Source organism: Cucurbita maxima, unplaced genomic scaffold (assembly GCF_002738345.1).
Source record: "Cucurbita maxima cultivar Rimu unplaced genomic scaffold, Cmax_1.0 Cma_Scf00005, whole genome shotgun sequence".
In the NCBI taxonomy this organism is placed as follows: domain Eukaryota; kingdom Viridiplantae; phylum Streptophyta; class Magnoliopsida; order Cucurbitales; family Cucurbitaceae; genus Cucurbita; species Cucurbita maxima.
Genome location: NW_019272021.1, coordinates 3,427,427 through 3,446,550, shown reverse-complemented (window position 1 = coordinate 3,446,550; position 19,124 = coordinate 3,427,427). Strand labels below are relative to the sequence as shown.

The following is a 19,124-nucleotide window of genomic DNA, read 5'->3' as shown; positions in this document are numbered from 1 at the left end:
AATTTATAAGTAATTCAAAAAGTTAACGAGTGAATGCTGACAATCATAATATAAAAATCGATAAACTTTGGCAAGTTGCATAAAAGTTATATGCGATCCAAATGAAAAAATATTAGCGACCTATCTTCTCTTAATTAATATTTAATTTCATTTTAATTATTGAAAAAATAAATAATAATAATCATAATGCAAGCAAACAAATAAATATATGAAATTGCCAGAATTATGGCTCTTTTTTTAAATTGACCTCATTAATAAGTCAAACATTTTTACTTTATTATCCATTTTAATTTTATCGTTTTTAGAGAAAATAGCAGGGACCAAGGTAAATAATTAATTATTTATTTATTAAATTTTTTTGCATAAATTAATATTTTATTTTCTTTTTTGACAAGTGGGAATTAAAAAAATTAAAATAAAAAACGAATCAAAATTAACCCTCTTTTTTAATCTTTTTTGTTATTTTTTTATTTTTAATAAAATGGGAAATTCATCCTCTTTTTCCCCCTCGGGCCTTTCAGTATCGTAGAAACTAAGCTTTTTGATGCGTAAGTGTAGCACTGAATAGGGTTTTTATTTTTACTGCTTCGAGTTTTGATCTATTTGACCTAAATTAATTATAAGGTGACATCGAGACCAATAGAATAAATTACAAATATGAAGATTAAGTACGTAAAAAGAAAGACCGACCTAAATATCGGTGAACAGGTTAGAATGGTAAGGTGATGTGAAGGTTAAGTAATGTTATCAAAGCCCTTAATATTTAATATTTATTTAATTCAATTGATTTTATGCCTATAAAGTGATATGTTATTGCAGTTTTTCGATTTGCTTTTTTCCCCAAATCTGTCTCTCTCTCTCTTTTTCTCTTCCGATTTCATTTTCTTCGATCAAATCAAAAACAGATCCAAATCCGAATGCGCCATATGTACCAATCAAATTCCTCCTCCTCTTCCTCTCAGAAATTCATGGCCTCAGCCAACGCCGGCGTCGGTAGCGGCGGCGGCGGTGGCGGTGGTGGTCTCACTCGGTACGGTTCCGCGCCTGGATCTCTTCTGACTTCGGCAGTGGATTCCGTGATTGGAAGTCGGCATCCGGACTCTGTTTCCTCGCTCCGTACACCGCCGTCGTTCAGTGGCCACTACTTCTCCTCCGCCGACTCCTCCCTGAAATCGTCGTCATCCACTGCCGCTGCCGTGAGGTCGTACGGAATCCATGATTTAGCCCTAGGCGACTTCTCGACGGCTAGAAATTTCAATAGCAATGGTGGTCAATCCTCTTCCTCTTCGCCGTTAGTTCGCCAGAAAAGCTCGCCGGCTGGATTCCTCGGCCATCTCTCCGTCGCCGAACGAAACGGTACACACACTCTCTCTCTCTCTCTCTCTAATTTTGTTCCCGTCTTCACCGGCGCGTGGTTTTCACCGCGTTTCTTCTCAACCGTTGACTATATTCTTCCCCTAGTTCACGAAAATATACCCCTCAACTTTTCAAAATGACCAAATTAGCCTCTCTGCTCTTAAACCGTATCCCACACGGACTTTTAAATTGAGTTTAATACGTCCTAAATATTTTTAATTAAGTCGACTATATTTCAAATTTATTGGTATTTATAATTATTTTTGTATATATTTTTAATTAAAAAGTATTATTTTCTTTAAATCCAGGTCATAAGTCACGTGCAAGATGCTGTGAGCATCGCAATTGCATGATGATGTCAATTTGGGTTTAATTTATTATTTATTATTTTATTTTCCGATCCTTAGATGGCTGAAAGCCGACATGTAGTTTCGGCGCCCATTGTAGTTTAAGTAGTGCCGTTGTTTTCGAGCATTTTTTTAATAATAGTGGAAATGTAATCCATTATTGATTTAATTGGGCAATGATTCACTACGGATGATTCTAGGAAGCTTTTAAAACTATGGTACATATGGTACAAAATTTGGTCATAGTCAAATCGGGTTAGAACGAACACGACTCTCCACAATGGTATGATATTGTCCACTTCGACCATAAAACTTTGGTACAAAATTTAGTCATAGTCAAATCGGGTTAGAACGAACACGACTCTCCACAATGGTATGATATTGTCCCCCATAAAACTCTCATGGCTTTGCTTTGTGCTTCCCAAAAGGCCTCATCCCAATGGAGTTAGTATTCCTCACTTATAAACCCATGATCATTCCCTAAATTAGCTGATGTGGGACTTTAATCATCCAACACAAATAATATTTAGTTTTCTTCCTTAATCGATGTGAGATCTCACAATTCACCCATCGTCGGGTCCAACGTCTTTATTGACACTTGTTCTTCTCTCTAATCCATGTGGGGTTTCACAATCCACCTTCTTTTGAATCCGAGCGTCTTCACTGGAATCCCCCTCTCCCCCGTCCTCGGTGTTTGGCTCTGATACTATTTGTTAGAGCTCAAACTCACCGTTAATCTTGGGTGGTTCTTATAAGGTTAGGTTGAAATTAAGAAAGATTATTATAAAATGTGTGGTGGAAAAAACAGGAGGAGGGTTTTCATTGACAATGGGAGGTGGTGGGAATAGCATAGGAAGACTGAAGTCCCAAGTGAGGTTGAACGGCCAAGATTCACTTTCTCAAATCTCTGAAATGAGTGAAGGCTTTATGGAGGCAGCCAATTCCTCTGCCAATGGCCTTACCCCCTCTACCTTTGGCATGGACTCTTGTTGGGACACTTCCAATAACTCCATTGTCTTTGGTGCCCCTCATGCTAAAACTTCCCGGCACCATCCCGACGCGGAGTTCTTCACCACCCTCGAGTCCCAGGTACACTTAAATTTGATTATCGTTTATCCATTCATTTAACTTGTTGATGGCTGGCCTTATTTGCGTAACTTTCAGTTTAGCATGCCGCAGACAACTCTAGAAATGGCAACTGTGGAGAGGCTGCTTCAAATCCCTGAACACTCTGCTCCTTGTAAGATTCGAGCCAAGCGTGGTTGTGCCACTCATCCTCGTAGTATCGCCGAACGGGTCAGTCTAAATTTTATGTGCATTGCATGTGTTATGAACTTTGCATGAATTCCTCGACTTAATTATAGTGCTTCTACAGGAGAGGAGAACGAGAATTAGTGGAAAGTTGAAGAAACTTCAAGACCTTGTTCCGAACATGGATAAGGTAAAATTCAAAACCTCGAAATTTTAGCTTTTCTTTTACTATCCACCTAATAAAAAAATTCTTAGGTATTTTAGAATCGAGACCACGTCTTAATGAGGACGTTTTAAGAATGGAAATGATCCTGGGAATATTATAGTTGAGAAATATTTAAGAAAATTGAAAGTTACTACTTATACGAATAAGGTGTTCGTTAAAAAAATTAAAGGTTACTTATGACACTGGAGTAAAAGAGGAGTACATGAATGAACTGAGACCACATTTGAATGAAAAAGATCTATGAGATAGGATAGCTAAGAAATGCTTAGAAGTGGGGAATAAGTAACGCGACTATATCGTAAGTGATTGTGGAGAATGTCATGTCATATAGGTGCGGAATCTGGATTTCAAATCCTCATCTAAATCTTGGACATGGGTTCAAGATGTATTTCTTGTTTGGTGACTCAATTGTAAGAATTTCAAAATTAACGTGTTTAGCATGAAACAATTTTATGTTGGATGAACCCGTTTGAGTTTAGTAAGAAAACATGTGAGTGAAACAAAATTTTATCCATTATATATGATTGTTTTGTCGTATTATTGTAGCAAACAAGCTACTCAGACATGTTAGACTTAGCCGTGCAACATATCAAAGGTCTTCAACATCAAATTCAGGTTCGCTCTAAACGTTAATCTTATACCAATTAATTAAAAGATTAAATTTGTCATAACCTCAAAATTCAACACAAAATCTTGCTATGGTAAGTTATTATCCATAACAATAAGGTGCATGTTCATTTTTTGTGGTTCAGTCATAGGAACTTCATAGTTAAGTGTGTTTTGTTTGAAGCAATTCTATGTTAGGTGACCTCTTAGAAATTTTCCTAGTAATTTTCCTAGTATGCATGAGTGAGGACAAAACATATTGGAATGACTCGTGTTGGTTTGTGAGGATAGTTTTTACTCTTAAAAGCAAGGAGTAAGTAACGTGACCACGTTGCATGGGAATGTCGGGGTCATCAAGCCTCAAATCTGAGGCACAGGTCATTACAATATCCTACCATTTTTTCGTTAAAACGAGAAAGGGGTTGAGTTGAGTTAGAACCCTAAATCCTTATACAGTTTCTAATACTTCAAATTTGTTTATAATCATTTAATCAACTGAACTATAATCGGTTCGTTCGATAAAATATGTATAATATTTAATATTCGAGTTTTTATTTTTCTCTCTTTTTTCAGATGCTTAACAAAGAAGCTGAGAGTTGCACCTGTGGAAACAAAGAATGCTTATAACATTTGGAATATTGAGAGTTGGAATGAATGGTACCTCAAATTTTGCCCTTTTTATTTGTTTGTACATAAAGGAAGTAGGTCTCTCAAATTTTAATTGGAATCATAAGCTTAATTTTTTTTTTTAAATGTAAAATAATTTTAACTCTCGTTATTCTCATTCAATTATTGATCGTCTTTTCGAGAATGTTTAGCTCATAGGTCTAGTTTATGAAGGCGTTCAATCAAGTTTGAAAACTCGAACTTGTAAAATCAGTGTTGGAATGTTACCGACATACTTTTTCTTATTTTTAATTATTTATTTTTGTTGTTTTATCATTCTGATGATAAGCGAATTTATCTTTGTCTCTCTTATAATTATTTACAATTATTTACACTTTGTCTTTCTTTAACTTTTTTCTTTTAATTTTAATTCATGTTCGGCGTTAGTTGTTTGAAGAGAATGTTTTGATCAAAAGGGAATGCAAAAGAACGTATTTGTTTTGCCCGTTAATGATATAAGTTTTTATTTTTTAAAATAAAATTCAATACTTTCTTAATTTTTTTTATTTGAAAAATGAAGAGTTTCATAGAAAAAAAATACCCTTAGGAGAAATTATTTAATATCTTTTTATTTTAAAAATAAAAATAAAAATAAAAATACATATTTAATATTATTTATCAATATATAAAAAATTAAGATTGTTAATTCTCGTGAGCAAGATTGAAAATGACATCACTTATATTTTTTAATTCCGTTAAATCAATCGTACCGTCAATTTCTATCTTATTATTCTCGACATTTTTAAATAAATTTAAAATTTAAGAGAAAAAAAATTACTAAAATAATTGAAAATTGTCCAATATTTTATACATATACATACATATATATACACATACATACACACACATACATACATACATATACACATACATACATATATATATATAATCTGAAAGAGATGGTGGAGGGAAGGCACTACCACTAGCGCTACATGCGCAGTTTGTCTCTCTGCCAGCTCTGCTTCTTCAACCTCCGCCATTCCATTCCATTATTGCTCTTCTTTTTCTCTCTCTAAAAGCTTGCTGTCACATCTTCCCAACTCCATCCTCTTCCTTCCTTCCTTCCTTCCACTATTTCGATAATCGAACCCCCAAATCCCTAGAAGAAATCAGGAGAAACAGAGAGGGACAAACGCGCACAATTGAAGCCTAGGCAATGTCGTCGTCGGACGATGAAGGAGGTGAGGAGTATCTCTTCAAGATCGTCATCATTGGAGACTCGGCGGTTGGTAAATCCAATTTGTTGTCTCGTTATGCTAGAAACGAGTTCAATCTCCATTCCAAGGCCACCATCGGCGTTGAATTCCAGACTCAGGTTATGGATATTGACGGCAAAGAGGTTAAGGCTCAGATTTGGGATACTGCCGGCCAGGAACGGTTTCGCGCCGTCACCTCTGCCTATTACCGCGGCGCCGTCGGTGCTCTCATCGTTTACGATATTAGCCGCCGTTCCACTTTCGATAGTGTTGGCCGATGGCTCGACGAGCTCAAGAGTGAGTGCCTGACTCAGACTTACCTTTTTCTTTTGATGTTGTTCTTGCTCTGCCATTTTAGTTGAGATGTATAGATCTGAACTCTTCTCTTTTTCGAATTTTGTTGGGAGTGATTTCATTTCCTGTTCGCTGCGGTATTTTATTCTAAATTGACCTAGGCTCGCAACATCCTCTAAAAGATTTTGTTCAATTACTTGAACTAACTCCATCATATGAAAGAGATTGCAGGTCTTGATTCTTGAACTTTGAAATTATCCAGATCTAGTCCTGTATCGTATTTTCTCTGTAGAATTTCTGCCGAATTTGTAATGAATTTCTATTAGTCGAATTTAGCTTGTTCATTCCCCCTGAAAATTACACTTATTAACATCCATTTCGATATTGCTCTCAAAACTGTAATCGGAAATATCTATCTTTCATTCTCGGACTTCATATTACTCTCACATTTTCAAGCTTTGATTCTCTCGAGTTTCAAATGTTGGTGTCGGCAACTCACAATTCAATGCCAAAAAACTACTTCTTAGCATAGCTGATTAAAATCAATATGTAGAACTTACCAACTCATGTTTCACCTGTTTGGCTTTTCAGATGGATCAATGAATCTGTACTGTGTCACTTGAGATCTTATAAAACTTCTGGTTTAGACGTCCTTTGAGTAATTGCTCATAATTTAGATGTTTCCATTCCTATATGACTGATTATATTAAAAATTTCAGTTGCTTTGAGTATGCCATTTTGATCGAAAGTTCAGTTCCTTTCATGGAAATGAAATTACTCAATGCTGCTAATGATGCTATCCCCTCATAGCCTCACCTTGTAATTGAAAATATGTTGGTTTAAATCATTTTTTGAACCCTAAACTCTTGACACTTTCTTTCTTGGGTCCTTGTACTTTTGAAATATTTGGTTTCCTCCCTAAACTCTTGACACTTTCTATTATATTTAACATAAATCTTGGTTTATGCTATGGGTGGATAGTTGTTGATGCAGACCTTGGGTAGATATGAATTTGATGCAAATTTTCATCCGAGAATCAAATTTACTGTTTCCCGTTGTGGTGAAGCGAGTTTGTAGTATCATGAAAATAACATCTCGCGAGTTTGTAGTATCATGAAAATAACATCTCGTGATAAGAGAGATGGGTCGAACCATCAACTTTTAGGATGGTAATTGGTATCTTAATTCTTGTAGTTGACCCGATTGTGATATAGTGGGCACAAAGTTACCAGTTTGATAAGTTGGGATCAGCTACTACATGCTTTAATATGTCTGTTCCACTGTATATTCCTTAGAGTTGTTGTTCTTTCCCATTTTTAATGATGAATTTATGCTACCAAGTTGCTTAAATGATCAGTGTTTTGATTCAAATCATTTTGCAGCTCATTCCGATACCACAGTGGCCAGGATGCTAGTTGGAAACAAATGCGACTTGGAGAACATTAGGGACGTGACTGTCGAGGAAGGCACGAGTCTTGCAGAAGCCGAAGGGTTCTTCTTCATGGAAACGTCTGCTTTAGACTCGACGAATGTTAAAAAGGCTTTCGAGATCGTGATCCGAGAAATATACAACAATGTGAGCAGGAAGGTCCTGAACTCAGATACCTACAAAGCAGAATTATCGGTCAACCGGGTGAGCCTCGTCAAGGACGGTGGATTGAAGCAATCAGAAAGCTATTTGTCTTGCTGTTCCAGGTGATCTTCATCTCTTCACGTTGGGTTCTGCTTAGTTTCTTCTGTCTTGTTTTGCTGGTGTGGTGATTCAAATTGGTTGTTTTTCTATGTTTGTTTCCTTATTATAGCTTCTCAAAAAGCTCCTCCAATGCAATGTTAGACCGACCATTTCCATATATAGAAATGAAATGATTTATTTGAATTTAATTAAGACAAGAAGAAACATTTTTGTATTAATTATTATTATTTGAAGCAAATATGAACAGATCATTAAGTTTGTAAAGTTGGTTGTAATGAGAGATCCTTGGATGAATCGTGATCAATAGGATCTTCCATGTTCGGAAGTTCTAATTATTGCTTAAACAATTATTATTTTTTAAAAGTGAATTTAATTATGAAAATGGTTATTTTTATTAGTCGAGCGGAATCATAAATCAAAATGGTTGTTTTTTTTTAATTAGTTGACGGTTCTGTAGCACTCCGTAAACGAGTGCATAAATGAATTAAAACCATATTCGATTGAGAGTGATCTCGACAATAAAATTACTAAGAAAAACTTAAAATAATGGAAAGTTACTATCTATATTAACAAGGTATAACTTCTTTTTTTGATTGTTCAGGCATAGGAACATTATGATTAAAGGTATTTTTCTTGTAACAATTTTATATCCGGTGATCTCTTAAAAGTTGAACTAATAATAATGTTCTTTTACATAAAATCATGTACGTTTATTGAATAATTTTAAAGGATCAATAGTCTTTTTTTTTCTAAACTTTAATATATAGATTAGATTAATATACTTTAATGTATAGATGAGATTAATTTAAAAGATATATTTTGAATAATATGTATTTCCAGAGTTTTTTTTTTTTTTTTTTTTTAAATAAGTTTTCGAAAAGATGTAACAATTTAGTATGATGATGCATTTTGTCTATTTTCTATAATCTATGAACTATTTTGACTCTCAAATAATAAACAAAAACTATTTCAAGTAACTAAGTTGAACGCAACTCTATTGTGTTTTTTACATGGATGGAACAAAAAAAAAAAAACCAAAGAAAAAGACGAAATTAAAAAATTGAACAGAATAAAAACAAAATAATTAAGAACATAAACTTTGACTTGAATGATAACCATTCTGGGTTTTCTAGAAGCTCTTCCTTTTCTTAAAAAATGTAATTATCTTCCTTTTCAGCTACCACTTTGATATTTTGTTTCTTGTTTTTGGGTTTTGGTTTTCCAATCACTGAGATCTCCAATACTTCGCCATTTCAAAGCCATTTTTGGCATAGCGGTAGTCCTCAAATGCTTGTGCAATTTCAGATTGCGAGTTCATCACAAACGGTCCATATTGAACAATTGGTTCATTCAGAGGCTTCCCTGCAATCAGAACAAACCTCAATGGCTTTGAAGATTTGTTCCACACACTTACCCCATTTCCACCTCCCAATACTAGGACATGGTGAGCAGCCACCGGGGATGAACTTGGGGACCCGAACACTCCTTCACCGTCGATTATGTACACAAAAGAGGTCCACGTGTCCGGGATGCTTTGATGCACTTGAGCTCTTGGTTTCAAAATGAAGTCGAGGTACATAGTTGGCGTTTGAGTGTAGATTGGAGAACGGACTCCCATGGACTCGCCTGCTATGACACGAACTTCCACACCGTCTTTCTCCGCTCTCGGAATGTTGTCGCTTGGGATCTCCTGATACCTTGGCTTCATCCTAATGACATTCATTAATTTAACAGACATTGAATAAAATTTCGAATCTACATTCTACCAATACAATGAAGGAAAAAGAGTTACATTTTGTCACGGGATGCAAGATTGATCCAAAGCTGCAAGCCCTTTTGAGAACCTGCACCAGCAGGCATTTCAGAATGGACTATACCTCGTCCCGCTGTCATCCACTGTGCCCCAAAATCAAATCTCAATATGTTATTTAATTTATTTATTGCGTCATTTAACTTCTTTTTGAAATTGTTTATTTACCTGGACATCCCCTGTTCTAATCGTACCCTTGTGGCCAGCAAAATCTTGATGGGTAATCCCTCCCTAAAATAATCCACAAACAAAGAAGCATATAAAAATAATTGACAATTTATCCCCAGTCTGCAGTTTATTCCTTTCATCACAGAAATTAGAGAATTTACTTGTAACATATACGTCACTGTCTCAAAACCTGAAAGAAAAAGAAATTTGACATCAGAATTTGAAGAAAAAAAACATTATAACAGCAACACTCGCAAAAATATGAAATATAAACAGCATATGATGTTCATCATTTCTCTGAATAATTTTACAATTTACGAGTACTGCTTCTTCTAACCTCTATTAGCATATTATTTAATTAAACAGAATCACAAATTAAAACGAAGTATCCAACAAATTAGAAAAGTTGAATCCGTAGAACAGTTCCGTTGTTGAAGAACGAAAATTCAATTTTAAGGAACGAACCTCTGTGAGGATGATCGGGGAATCCAGCCGGTGGACTGACTGCAATGAATGAAACAATTGGAAAAAATTCAATTCGTAGATAGAAAAATAAGAAGAAACTGAAAAAACGAAATCAGAAGAAGCAAAACAACAATCGGATTGTGATTCTGTTACCAGAGAAATCATCGAGCATGAGAAATGGATCCAGATTCTTCAAATCATTCCTAAATCAGAGATCAGAAGATAAAATCAGCGGCGGCGGAGGCGGCGGAGAAGAAGAGCAGAAGATACAGAGAAAAAGAACAAGAAAACGAAGAAGAAGAAGAAAGAGACCTTCCAATGCCTCGACGAACGACGGCGCCGTCGCCTTCGTTCTGGAGTTTAGCAAGAATCTTCTTGATGACGGAGCGAGGTCTGTCGAAGGCGGACGGAGAATGACTGGAACTGGACATAGTGGATGAACTAATGGCGGAGGAAGCGGCGGCGGGGAAGAAGAATCTGGGAGAAATAATGGCGGGAGTCTGAAAATGGAAGGAACTGAAAAAGGAAATCGATGAACTGAATTGGGATTATGATAGAGAATTGAAATTTATATATATACTGAAATGAAAAGGGTAATTTGGGGATTTGGGTTTGAAATCGTTGGAAAATTCAGAGTTGGATTTCTCTCTTTTTTTTAGACTTTTTATTTATTTGGTTGAATATGACGTCATCGATGAATCATCATGATGAAGAGCATTTCTCTAATTTTTTTATAATTATTTTAACCCTTATATTTCAAATTTTATTCTATTTAATATTTTTTATTTCAATTTGGTTATTTTTTTCCTTTTATTTTCAAAATTATTTCTCAAATTTTGTTTTTACACTACATTTAAATATTTTAAACTAAATTTAAATATTTTAAACATAAATAAGGTAGGAGACAAGATTATATTCTCTGTCCTTGTCTACCTAATTATCAGAGACAATATTATATTTCTGTGTCTGTCAAATTATTCCTTTAATATAAATAAATAAATAAATAAAAATATATATATTAAAAATAAATTAGTTAGTTTTGAATAATAAATTTTTGTAATTGTTAATTTTTTTTTAAAAAAAAATATGTTGGTAGAAATAATTAAAAACATTAAATGCAATTCCTAGTAAGTCGGGTTTGGGCCAGGATTTGGGCTATTTAACTGGGCTTGTCTCTTATCCATTCAGTTCATAAAAGCCCATAAAAAAAGCTCCTCAATTTGTTCTTCAGCCTATAATTAGGGCATTCCATTCAACCTCTAAAACCCTAGAAACCATGGGGGGTTTGGGAAATTCAGACAAGGCTTCTGAAGCTTCTCTTCGAAACCCTAGAAAGAAGCGCAAACAGCGGCCTCCTAACAAGCTCCGCACCAAGCCTAAGAGCACCAAGAAGAGGAAGTCCGATCCCACCCTTAATACCGATGCGCAAAATCCCATAAATGGTAGTGAAAGCAGTGCATTGGAGGCGCTTCCATTGGAGCCCTTCTCCTTTTTTTTGGATGAGTTCCAGACGGCTAATGACGTTCAAGTCTCTTCGCTGGAGCTTGACTCCATGAAAGGTACTTTACTAATTTGGAGCATTACTCCTTTTTTCGCGCGCGCGCGCGTGTTTGTGGTAGAAGTCTTTCTTGGTCTTATCTGTATTTGCCAGAAGAGTTTTGAAGTTGTGAATTTGGTGTGCTGATGGTGATTATTGTTAAAAGAAATATAGTTTAATGGGTCTACACATTAGTTAAGTGGAAAAGAATGTAAAATCTTTTGGAGTGTTTAATTGCTGTTGGTGTTCTAATTGCGTGAGAATTTGTCTTTTTTCTGTATTGCGTGAGAATTTGTTTGTTCTTTATAATGATTGGAGAATTTTTTAGGTAGATGCATGCTGGGTCCTCCACAAAGTTCAATTCAGGATGAAAAAACCTTGGTTAAACATATTAAGGAAGCTTTTGGATCATCGTGGAAAGAAGTTCTTTGTAAAGGGAAACTCTTGGAGGGAGAGACTGCTCCGGGCAGTCCTGCTGTTCTTATAATCAGCACATCTGCAATTAGGGCGATTGAACTTTTAAAGTAAGATGGAGACTGCTTTTCTGCTGGTATTGAAATATATGGAATTAAGTGTCAGATTTTGTATAACTCGTTGATTTACATTCATCAGGGGTTTTCGGTCGCTAACTCAAGAATGCCATGCTGTTAAGCTTTTCTCGAAGCACATGAAAATTGAGGAACAGGTTATAAGATTCTTTCTATGCCCTTTTTTTTCTTTTAGGTGATTCAGATATAGGAGTAACACATGGTTGCTATTTATTTCATTTTGTATTAATGTTTAAAGTTGTATGGTCCCCTTTATGTAATGCATGCTTGCCGTATATCAAAACTATACATAGTGGGTTGATAATTGTTAACATATTGGTAGATGGAACAAATGGGAAAAACTCCTTAAAATGTATTTACTTTATTGGGTTTGGGAAATGATGACAAGCAAGAAAAATATTTCTGAGGTTGTTGCTATGTTGATCTTGTTATTTGCACGTCAGTCTGATCCATTTTCTCAATGATTGATTACCATTCCCTTCCAAACTCTTAGCACAAACTTTTACCGGTTCCGAAGCTTTAATTTTTTTTTTCTTCTATTCTTTTGATTTTCTACGTCTAAATTAGTGCTTTTGTAAATTCTGAGATGTGCTATGGTGCAATGACCTTCTAGGCTTTTACATTTTTCTACCCTTCCAAACTGTCATGCTTGTTTTTTTTTTTTTTTTATAAAAAAAATTTAAACCCAAAATGGCTTATTTTGGTTTAATAATTAATTATTGTATAAAATTATAGTCTAAGCCTCCTGTTTAGGTTCACAGTTTTTTTTTTTAGTAAAAAAACAAAATGAGAGCTTGTTTAGTGCGCATCTGTGTTTCAGGCTGTGCCTTGCTTCTGTGAGGTGAGGTGCCACAGTTGAGCCTTTGATCTAGGCGTGCACCTGGGTGTGACTTTCAAAACACATGTCCAATTTATTGACAGTTATGTTATTTATATGAAATGTTCAGCTCAACTCTCAATATAACATCAGTTGGCTGTGTTGGCTACAATTTTATTTTCTTATTTTTGAAGTTTGGGAAATGAAGACAAACCAAAATGTTCAACAGAGGTAGATACTGTGCTGAACCCTATTGCACGTCAGTCTGATCCCTAATTTTTTATTGGGTGTAATCCATGCACTTATATTTAATGAGAAGTATTTCTTTTGTACAAGTTTTTTGTACTTATGTTATGTCATGATTTGGTTCACTCTCAAATCCTCATTTCTGCTGTACTGTTATTGTTTTTCCCTTTATGGTGGGTGCAGGTAGAACTGTTGAAGAACCGTGTTAACATAGCGAGTGGTACACCAAGCAGGTTAGCTTTCAATATTGGATATATCACCATTGGTTCAAGAGTTCCAGTTCTAGGTTCTCATTTCTGTTAAAAGGGTGCCGGTGTATTGTCAGAGTAATAAATGTTGAATGTCTCCAACCTTCTTCCTGGATTTACCACCGATTGCATTGATATACAGAGTTCATCATTTTCTTTCCATTCATTCTAAATTTTTTTAAGTGTGCAACTGATTTTTTCTTTGTCACGTTTTCTTCTGTTCAATTTTAGGATTAAAAAACTGATTGATATTGAGGCCTTGGGGCTTTCAAGATTAGCAGTTATCGTGTTCGACATTCAACCGGATGTTAAGGGCTATTCTTTATTTTCGCTTCCACAAGTCAGGTTTGAACATCGTTTATTTGCTCAATCTCACCTAGTATTATTTCATATCTTTTGTTCCATGCCTTTGGATTATGAAAATGCAATTTCATAGATTTTTTTGGTTAAATACGAAGAAAACTCAAGTTGTGAAACTCCGAAAACCCCATAATCTATCTCTTGACATATCTTACTAAAACAATTCATATTGCAGGGATGAATTCTGGGATTTATACAAGAGCTACTTACACCAGCGAGTCGTCGAGGGTGGGCTGCGAATTTGCCTCTTTGGACCTTTACAACCATCTCGTAAGCGAAGGAAAAAAGAAGTTACCAGTCCAGGCAAATAAGGTACCAACTAAGTCCGAGTTCTTTTTAGAGTTAGACTTGGTTGGACCATCCCTATTGTTAATGTATCCCTTGAGTTAACGAATTCCAACAAATTAATTTCTCATCATCATTTTTCCCCTCCATTGCAATATGGCCATTTTGGTTGGGTTGTACCAAATTTTGCAACATCAGCGTAGAGTCCTATTGTTGTAGTTTTGCTTGTAGTTCCAAAATATAAATGGAAAATGGTCTTGCTTTTCTTGAACTCAGCTATGTGAAATATTAGATGGAAGCTGTTCTATACATTCTTTAATCTTCCATTTTTCAGGATTGTGGACTATTACATCATTCATATAATTGTCTTAGTGCTGGAAATAGATGTCTGTCGATCCAATAAATAATCTACTCTTATCAGAAGTATTTGAAAAGTTCACTTTTTAGTCCATTAGTTATGAACATTAAGTGTGTTAGTCCTTGGTGATTCACCACCAATAGGAACTATTAGAAACAAACAGAAAGCTGACTGGACTTTTAACTGCTTATGTGGCTTGCTGAGAGAGAAAAAAAATTGTCCAAGTGAACTTTCTTTCTCACTTGCTCCTTCAACCACATGAGGTGTCCATCCAATTGACTTTCACGAGCAAAGGCATGTGACGAAAAGGACCCAACCCACACTGTGATGACCCCTGCTTCACTTGCGATGATACATTTCCAATTGTTGTTTGTGACCTTGGGGGATCGAGCGGACAACTTGCTGCACATGATTTCAGGCAAGTTTCGACACATGCACACCAAAAAAATGTTGGTTGTTTGTTCAAACACCATCGTTAGAATATATTGTCATAGATGGAAGAAGTAGCAGTGTTGTGCAGCATCAGGGGTGGAACAAGTAGTGCTGTTGTGCAGCAATAGGGGTCCATACCCGCTGTTGTGCAGCGTTAGGGGTGCCATGGTATGGACGATTTCATTTGGGACGTGACCTTCCTTATTGAAGAAGCAGATTGAGGTTGATTGGGATTGAGTTTTTGGTGGCTCATGTGTGAAACGGAGGGGAAAGGACATCTTTTTCCCACTTGGCAAGCCACGTAAATATCTAGGTTGACAACATAATGGAATGGTGTTAGAGGTCCTTCGGTCAAATATATTCTTGTGATGCACGTGTCGATCGTTGGTTCTGTTAAAATCGTCTAGGTTTGTGTTTTTTGTGACTAGTGCTTACGATTCGTTGTGTCCTAAGACCCAACATCACCTAACAATCCCTTATGATGTGGCTAGCTGTTTGGGATATGTTGTCTCTATTGTTGGAATAGCCTAGTCCCGAAGTTTGTAGGCTTATTGCGATCACTTGTATTTTGAATGCCTCTGTAGTAGGCCTATCTAGGGGCACATTCTCGCTTGGCATCTTTCCATCAATTTTCTTTTGAGACCGTAAATTTGGTTCCACATGTCTCACCTAAATGTTGGGTGACAAATGGCTGTATTATTTGGTACGGAATAGTTATGACTAAGAGTGTAACCTTTGAGTTTATGACTTGTCTGTGGCCTCCTTAAATTGTTCTTTAGGCCACATGGTTTGAGGATCTTTTGATGCGGGTTTTCGGGTCCCTTTAGGATCTGATCTTATGAGGTCGGGTCATTATTTCTTTACTTGGGGCTTACTTGCATTGCTAGTTCTTGTCGTATATGACGGTTATTTGGTATTTTTATGTTTTTTTAGCGATCACAATTGACATGTGCACAAATATATATATTTATGTCTTGATGTGGTGATTATTCCTTCACTAAGAGTAAGTAAACCTTTCCTCGGCTGCTACGGTGAAAGTTCTTGTTCCTAATGTCCTGATGTGATTGACTATTCCTTCAAGATAGTTCTACCCATAAGAAGTGTGGAATTTTTGGTGTGTGTGCGACACATAGTGAGTGAGACAAAAGAGCGTTAAAAATGCAAAGAAAGAAGCTCATGCTTCAATCTATTAGATTTGCCCTCTGCTGCATATACCTCATTATCAAAACTAGATGAAACGAATACAATGTGATTGGATGGCAATGCTCTGAAAGCTAAACATGGTTTGAAGCCAATAACGTCATGATTCATTGAGGTTGATTCTAAAGTTACGGTTTTTAGTTCATTTCTTGGCTCGTAATGGTTGGAATGATTGCGAGAAACTCCTCCAAACTTCTCACAGACGAACCCTTTTCGTTATAATCCTTATAATCCTTGACCGCGGCCTCATCTTGTCCGTAACAATGGCGGCCTTCTTCCTCATCTCTTCCCCTTTCCCACCTTCCCCCATCACCGTTTCTATCATCTCCTTCACCTTCCCTCTCTGAATCTCTCTCTCTCTTCCCCTTGTCAGCTCCACTCCAACCCCCATCTCCTCCACCATCATCTTCGAGTTGTACGCCTGTTCTGCCGCCATTGGCCACCCTATCATCGGCACCCCCTGGCTCAGGCTCTCCACCATTGAATTCCATCCACAGTGGCTCAAAAACGCCCCCACCGCTTCATGCGACAAAATATCCAACTGGGGTGCCCAATTTCTGATCAACAATCCTCCATTCCTCTCCATTTGTTCCTCGAATCGCTCCGGCAGCCATTCATCAGCTCTGAACTCTGCTTTCATGTCGTGCCCCAATGGCGGCCTCACCATCCATATGAACGCCTTCCCACTTTCCTCCAATCCGTGCGCCAATTCTAGCATCTGGGTCTCTCGCTGATTGTGTTCTGAGATCCGAACGAGATGTACAAAACCGAATTTTTTGAATGGGAATTCAGCCAATTGATGCAATTTTCCAAATGTACGCCGGAATCTTTCTCTTTCCCCCACCTGCGGCTGGTGCTTTCAGGAAGAAGCGGTCCAATTGCCCGACGGGGATTTTTATGTAATCCCTCAAGAGCCTCAATCCGAATGATTCAACTTCTTCAACGGTGTTACAGAGCCATCCATCGGAGCTCAAAGCAGAGGAGAGTTGCGGCTGGAAAAATTTGGACCAGGAATCGGTGCCGTCGGCGGCGAGTACGAACCGGTTCAGTTGAGAGCGATGGAAACGGCAGCCTTCTGGGAATCCTGGGACAGAGAAATCATCCGCGGTGGTGGAGCGGTGGGGGAGATTCAACCAGAGAGAGATGTAGGCCAGAGTACCATAAGCACCGTAGGGTAGTGAAATTGAGAATCGGGACGTTAAAACTTCTCGCGACGGCAACCGACCAACCAAAGAACAAGTCAGAGATTATACACACCGGCGGCTTGCCTTCTTTTTTAATGATGTCGGTGATTAGTTGCCGGAGGGGGAGTTCGAGGGCGGTGGAGGAGTTTAACAGAGTGACGATTTGTTCTGGAGAGAGATTCTCGGGGTTCTCGGTGTTGGCTGGGAGGTTGTGGCCGGAGCTCGAGTAGTGGATCTCCGCCAGTTGGATTTTAACGGCGGCGGAGACAGTGGAGCGGATGTTTTGTATGTTAGAAGGAGTGCAGGCGATGGTGACGGTGAAAACAGAGGATCTACGATGGATTAATTTGGCGAGTTCGAGGAAGGGGATGAGATGGCCGTGAGCCATGAAAGGGAGCATAAGGATGTGGTTGTCGCCGGAGTTTGCTTCAGAGCCCATTTTTGCCGGCCGGAGGGACTCTGTTCGGAAGGAAGAAAAACAGAGATGTGAAGTTTATAAAGGAAGGGTATATTTATAGCTGATTGGTAACCGACTCGAGCAACTCGAATAGAGTTCATAATTCAATCCAACCTTCTATTTTTGAGTTGTCAGACTAAAAAAATATTATCAAACCCGTAAACTGAATTGAATTTTCGATATTTCAAAAAGTTCAAACTCAGTCCAAACCAAAAAGAATTTAATTCAATCCAATTTGATTAAGTTATTGATTGCTCGTGTTATTGGATCATATAGTTATCCCTATTTGTATCTACTTTCCTTCTCTTGCTCAATGTTCACCAACACAAGTCAAACCAATCAATCGTCATCCACCACTGGAGTCAATCCTGATCATCAAATTGAAGCTAAATAGGCATCGTCCACCGCCGGAGTTTTCATGGTCGAAGCAAAAAAAAAAAAAAAAAATGTTTACAACCAATAATATTCTCTCGAAAAGGTGAACCTTTTTGAGTTGTGCTAGTTGTTAGGGTTGTGTGTATGTATATTTAATATTTACGGTCTATCCATATACTCGGATTGTTTTGAACCATACTAGGTTTAATGTTTATAGTTGATAACTCTATGTATGTATGTTGGGGCCACCTTAATTAAAAAGGAGAACGAAACATTTCTTAAAAAACTCATTTTAAAATTGTGAGGTTGACGATCATACGTAATAAGCTAAAGTGAACAATATGTGCGAGTTAGTAAATATACAAAGAGATAAAATCATCTCCATTAAAATGGAAGAATTATAAATTTCCAAAATAATAGATAGAATTACCGCAAATAGACCCATCACGATATCCATGTAAGGCGCAGTTCCCCATCCAAGAGTCACTTCACCATATTCTGAATTCAATGGTTTCAATAAATCTCGTACAATAATTCGTCTTGACCCAGAGACCCATATCTAGAACTATCCTCAATCGTTGGCCCAGTCTAGACTAACGCCGTACATAATATAGTTACATATGTTAAATTATTGATCCATTACCATTTTGATAGGGTTTTAATTATTTTATTATTTATTTATAAAATTTGTATAGAAGAACCTTTTCAATATAGCTAACTAAAACTACAAAAAGGTCATTAAGTTTCTTCAATTATGGTCGATAATGCAAGTTTCAAATAATAAGACAACTAAGTACGTTAATAAATAATTTAAAAGTTGGAAATCTGAATTATTACACGAGGTGTTACGTGTAGAGTCGTACTTCTTCAAGTACGCTCACAACAAGCCCTAAAGGAAAACTCAACACAAAGTCGAGCGAAAAATATGAATTGGGTTAGAGTTCCCTTTTAAGGCTTGTCCCTACGTTCTCCACCAAACTCTTTTCATTTCTATCTCCA

General features: G+C 36.8%; 4 protein-coding genes, 2 non-coding genes and 1 pseudogene across 7 annotated transcripts; 5 read left to right on the top strand and 2 right to left on the bottom strand.

Annotated features, from left to right (window-relative positions):
• The first annotated feature begins 821 nt into the window (after window positions 1–821).
• Window positions 822–4,704, top strand: LOC111479421 (transcription factor bHLH128-like). 2 transcript variants are annotated; one of them, XM_023124082.1, is made up of 6 exons: window positions 822–1,356; window positions 2,515–2,792; window positions 2,868–2,999; window positions 3,079–3,144; window positions 3,727–3,795; window positions 4,360–4,704. In XM_023124082.1, exons 1-6 carry the CDS (start codon window positions 918–920, stop codon window positions 4,411–4,413), a joined length of 1,038 nt encoding a protein of 345 aa, XP_022979850.1. In that variant the 5' UTR covers window positions 822–917; the 3' UTR covers window positions 4,414–4,704. The 2 variants fall into 2 exon arrangements, with proteins under 2 accessions (XP_022979850.1, XP_022979849.1); XM_023124081.1 differs by having other exon boundaries at window positions 823–1,356; window positions 2,512–2,792.
• Window positions 4,705–5,359: 655 nt separating this feature from the next.
• LOC111479471 (ras-related protein RABA5d-like) lies at window positions 5,360–7,901 on the top strand. The gene is made up of 2 exons (XM_023124160.1): window positions 5,360–5,945; window positions 7,325–7,901. The coding sequence occupies exons 1-2, from the start codon at window positions 5,609–5,611 to the stop codon at window positions 7,639–7,641; spliced, it is 654 nt and encodes a 217-aa protein (XP_022979928.1). The 5' UTR covers window positions 5,360–5,608; the 3' UTR covers window positions 7,642–7,901.
• Window positions 7,902–8,679: 778 nt separating this feature from the next.
• Window positions 8,680–10,611, bottom strand: LOC111479446 (pirin-like protein). The gene is made up of 7 exons (XM_023124123.1): window positions 10,391–10,611; window positions 10,232–10,281; window positions 10,079–10,117; window positions 9,775–9,803; window positions 9,614–9,676; window positions 9,428–9,531; window positions 8,680–9,344 (listed from the first exon to the last, which is right to left on the bottom strand). The coding sequence occupies exons 1-7, from the start codon at window positions 10,507–10,509 to the stop codon at window positions 8,861–8,863; spliced, it is 888 nt and encodes a 295-aa protein (XP_022979891.1). The 5' UTR covers window positions 10,510–10,611; the 3' UTR covers window positions 8,680–8,860.
• Window positions 10,612–11,345: 734 nt separating this feature from the next.
• On the top strand, window positions 11,346–14,428 carry LOC111479452 (protein CMS1). The gene is made up of 6 exons (XM_023124131.1): window positions 11,346–11,637; window positions 11,944–12,139; window positions 12,228–12,300; window positions 13,410–13,459; window positions 13,706–13,819; window positions 14,010–14,428. Exons 1-6 carry the CDS (start codon window positions 11,355–11,357, stop codon window positions 14,143–14,145), a joined length of 852 nt encoding a protein of 283 aa, XP_022979899.1. The 5' UTR covers window positions 11,346–11,354; the 3' UTR covers window positions 14,146–14,428.
• LOC111480148 lies at window positions 12,533–12,617 on the top strand. The gene has a single exon (XR_002717764.1). It is a non-coding gene; the product is annotated as a small nucleolar RNA Z122 (small nucleolar RNA).
• LOC111480149 lies at window positions 13,175–13,256 on the top strand. The gene has a single exon (XR_002717765.1). It is a non-coding gene; the product is annotated as a small nucleolar RNA Z122 (small nucleolar RNA).
• A 1,633-nt stretch (window positions 14,429–16,061) lies between the features above and the next one.
• LOC111479373 lies at window positions 16,062–17,862 on the bottom strand (annotated as a pseudogene).
• Between the last annotated feature and the right edge of the window lie 1,262 nt (window positions 17,863–19,124).

What these genes read in the sequence shown, in the direction of transcription:
- LOC111479452 (XM_023124131.1), top strand. Translation starts at nt 11,355, where the DNA reads ATGGGGGGTTTGGGAAATTCAGACAAGGCTTCTGAAGCTTCTCTTCGA. An exon ending in GGAGCTTGACTCCATGAAAG is followed by an intron (nt 11,638 to 11,943) that starts GTACTTTACTAA and finishes AGAATTTTTTAG; the next exon opens with GTAGATGCATGCTGGGTCCT. An exon ending in GCGAGTGGTACACCAAGCAG is followed by an intron (nt 13,460 to 13,705) that starts GTTAGCTTTCAA and finishes GTTCAATTTTAG; the next exon opens with GATTAAAAAACTGATTGATA.
- LOC111479471 (XM_023124160.1), top strand. Translation starts at nt 5,609, where the DNA reads ATGTCGTCGTCGGACGATGAAGGAGGTGAGGAGTATCTCTTCAAGATC. An exon ending in ATGGCTCGACGAGCTCAAGA is followed by an intron (nt 5,946 to 7,324) that starts GTGAGTGCCTGA and finishes ATCATTTTGCAG; the next exon opens with CTCATTCCGATACCACAGTG.
- LOC111479446 (XM_023124123.1), bottom strand. Translation starts at nt 10,509, where the DNA reads ATGTCCAGTTCCAGTCATTCTCCGTCCGCCTTCGACAGACCTCGCTCC. An exon ending in CATGCTCGATGATTTCTCTG is followed by an intron (nt 10,118 to 10,231) that starts GTAACAGAATCA and finishes CATTCATTGCAG; the next exon opens with TCAGTCCACCGGCTGGATTC. An exon ending in TTAGAACAGGGGATGTCCAG is followed by an intron (nt 9,532 to 9,613) that starts GTAAATAAACAA and finishes TTTGGGGCACAG; the next exon opens with TGGATGACAGCGGGACGAGG.
- LOC111479421 (XM_023124081.1), top strand. Translation starts at nt 918, where the DNA reads ATGCGCCATATGTACCAATCAAATTCCTCCTCCTCTTCCTCTCAGAAA. An exon ending in TCACCACCCTCGAGTCCCAG is followed by an intron (nt 2,793 to 2,867) that starts GTACACTTAAAT and finishes CGTAACTTTCAG; the next exon opens with TTTAGCATGCCGCAGACAAC. An exon ending in GTCTTCAACATCAAATTCAG is followed by an intron (nt 3,796 to 4,359) that starts GTTCGCTCTAAA and finishes CTCTTTTTTCAG; the next exon opens with ATGCTTAACAAAGAAGCTGA.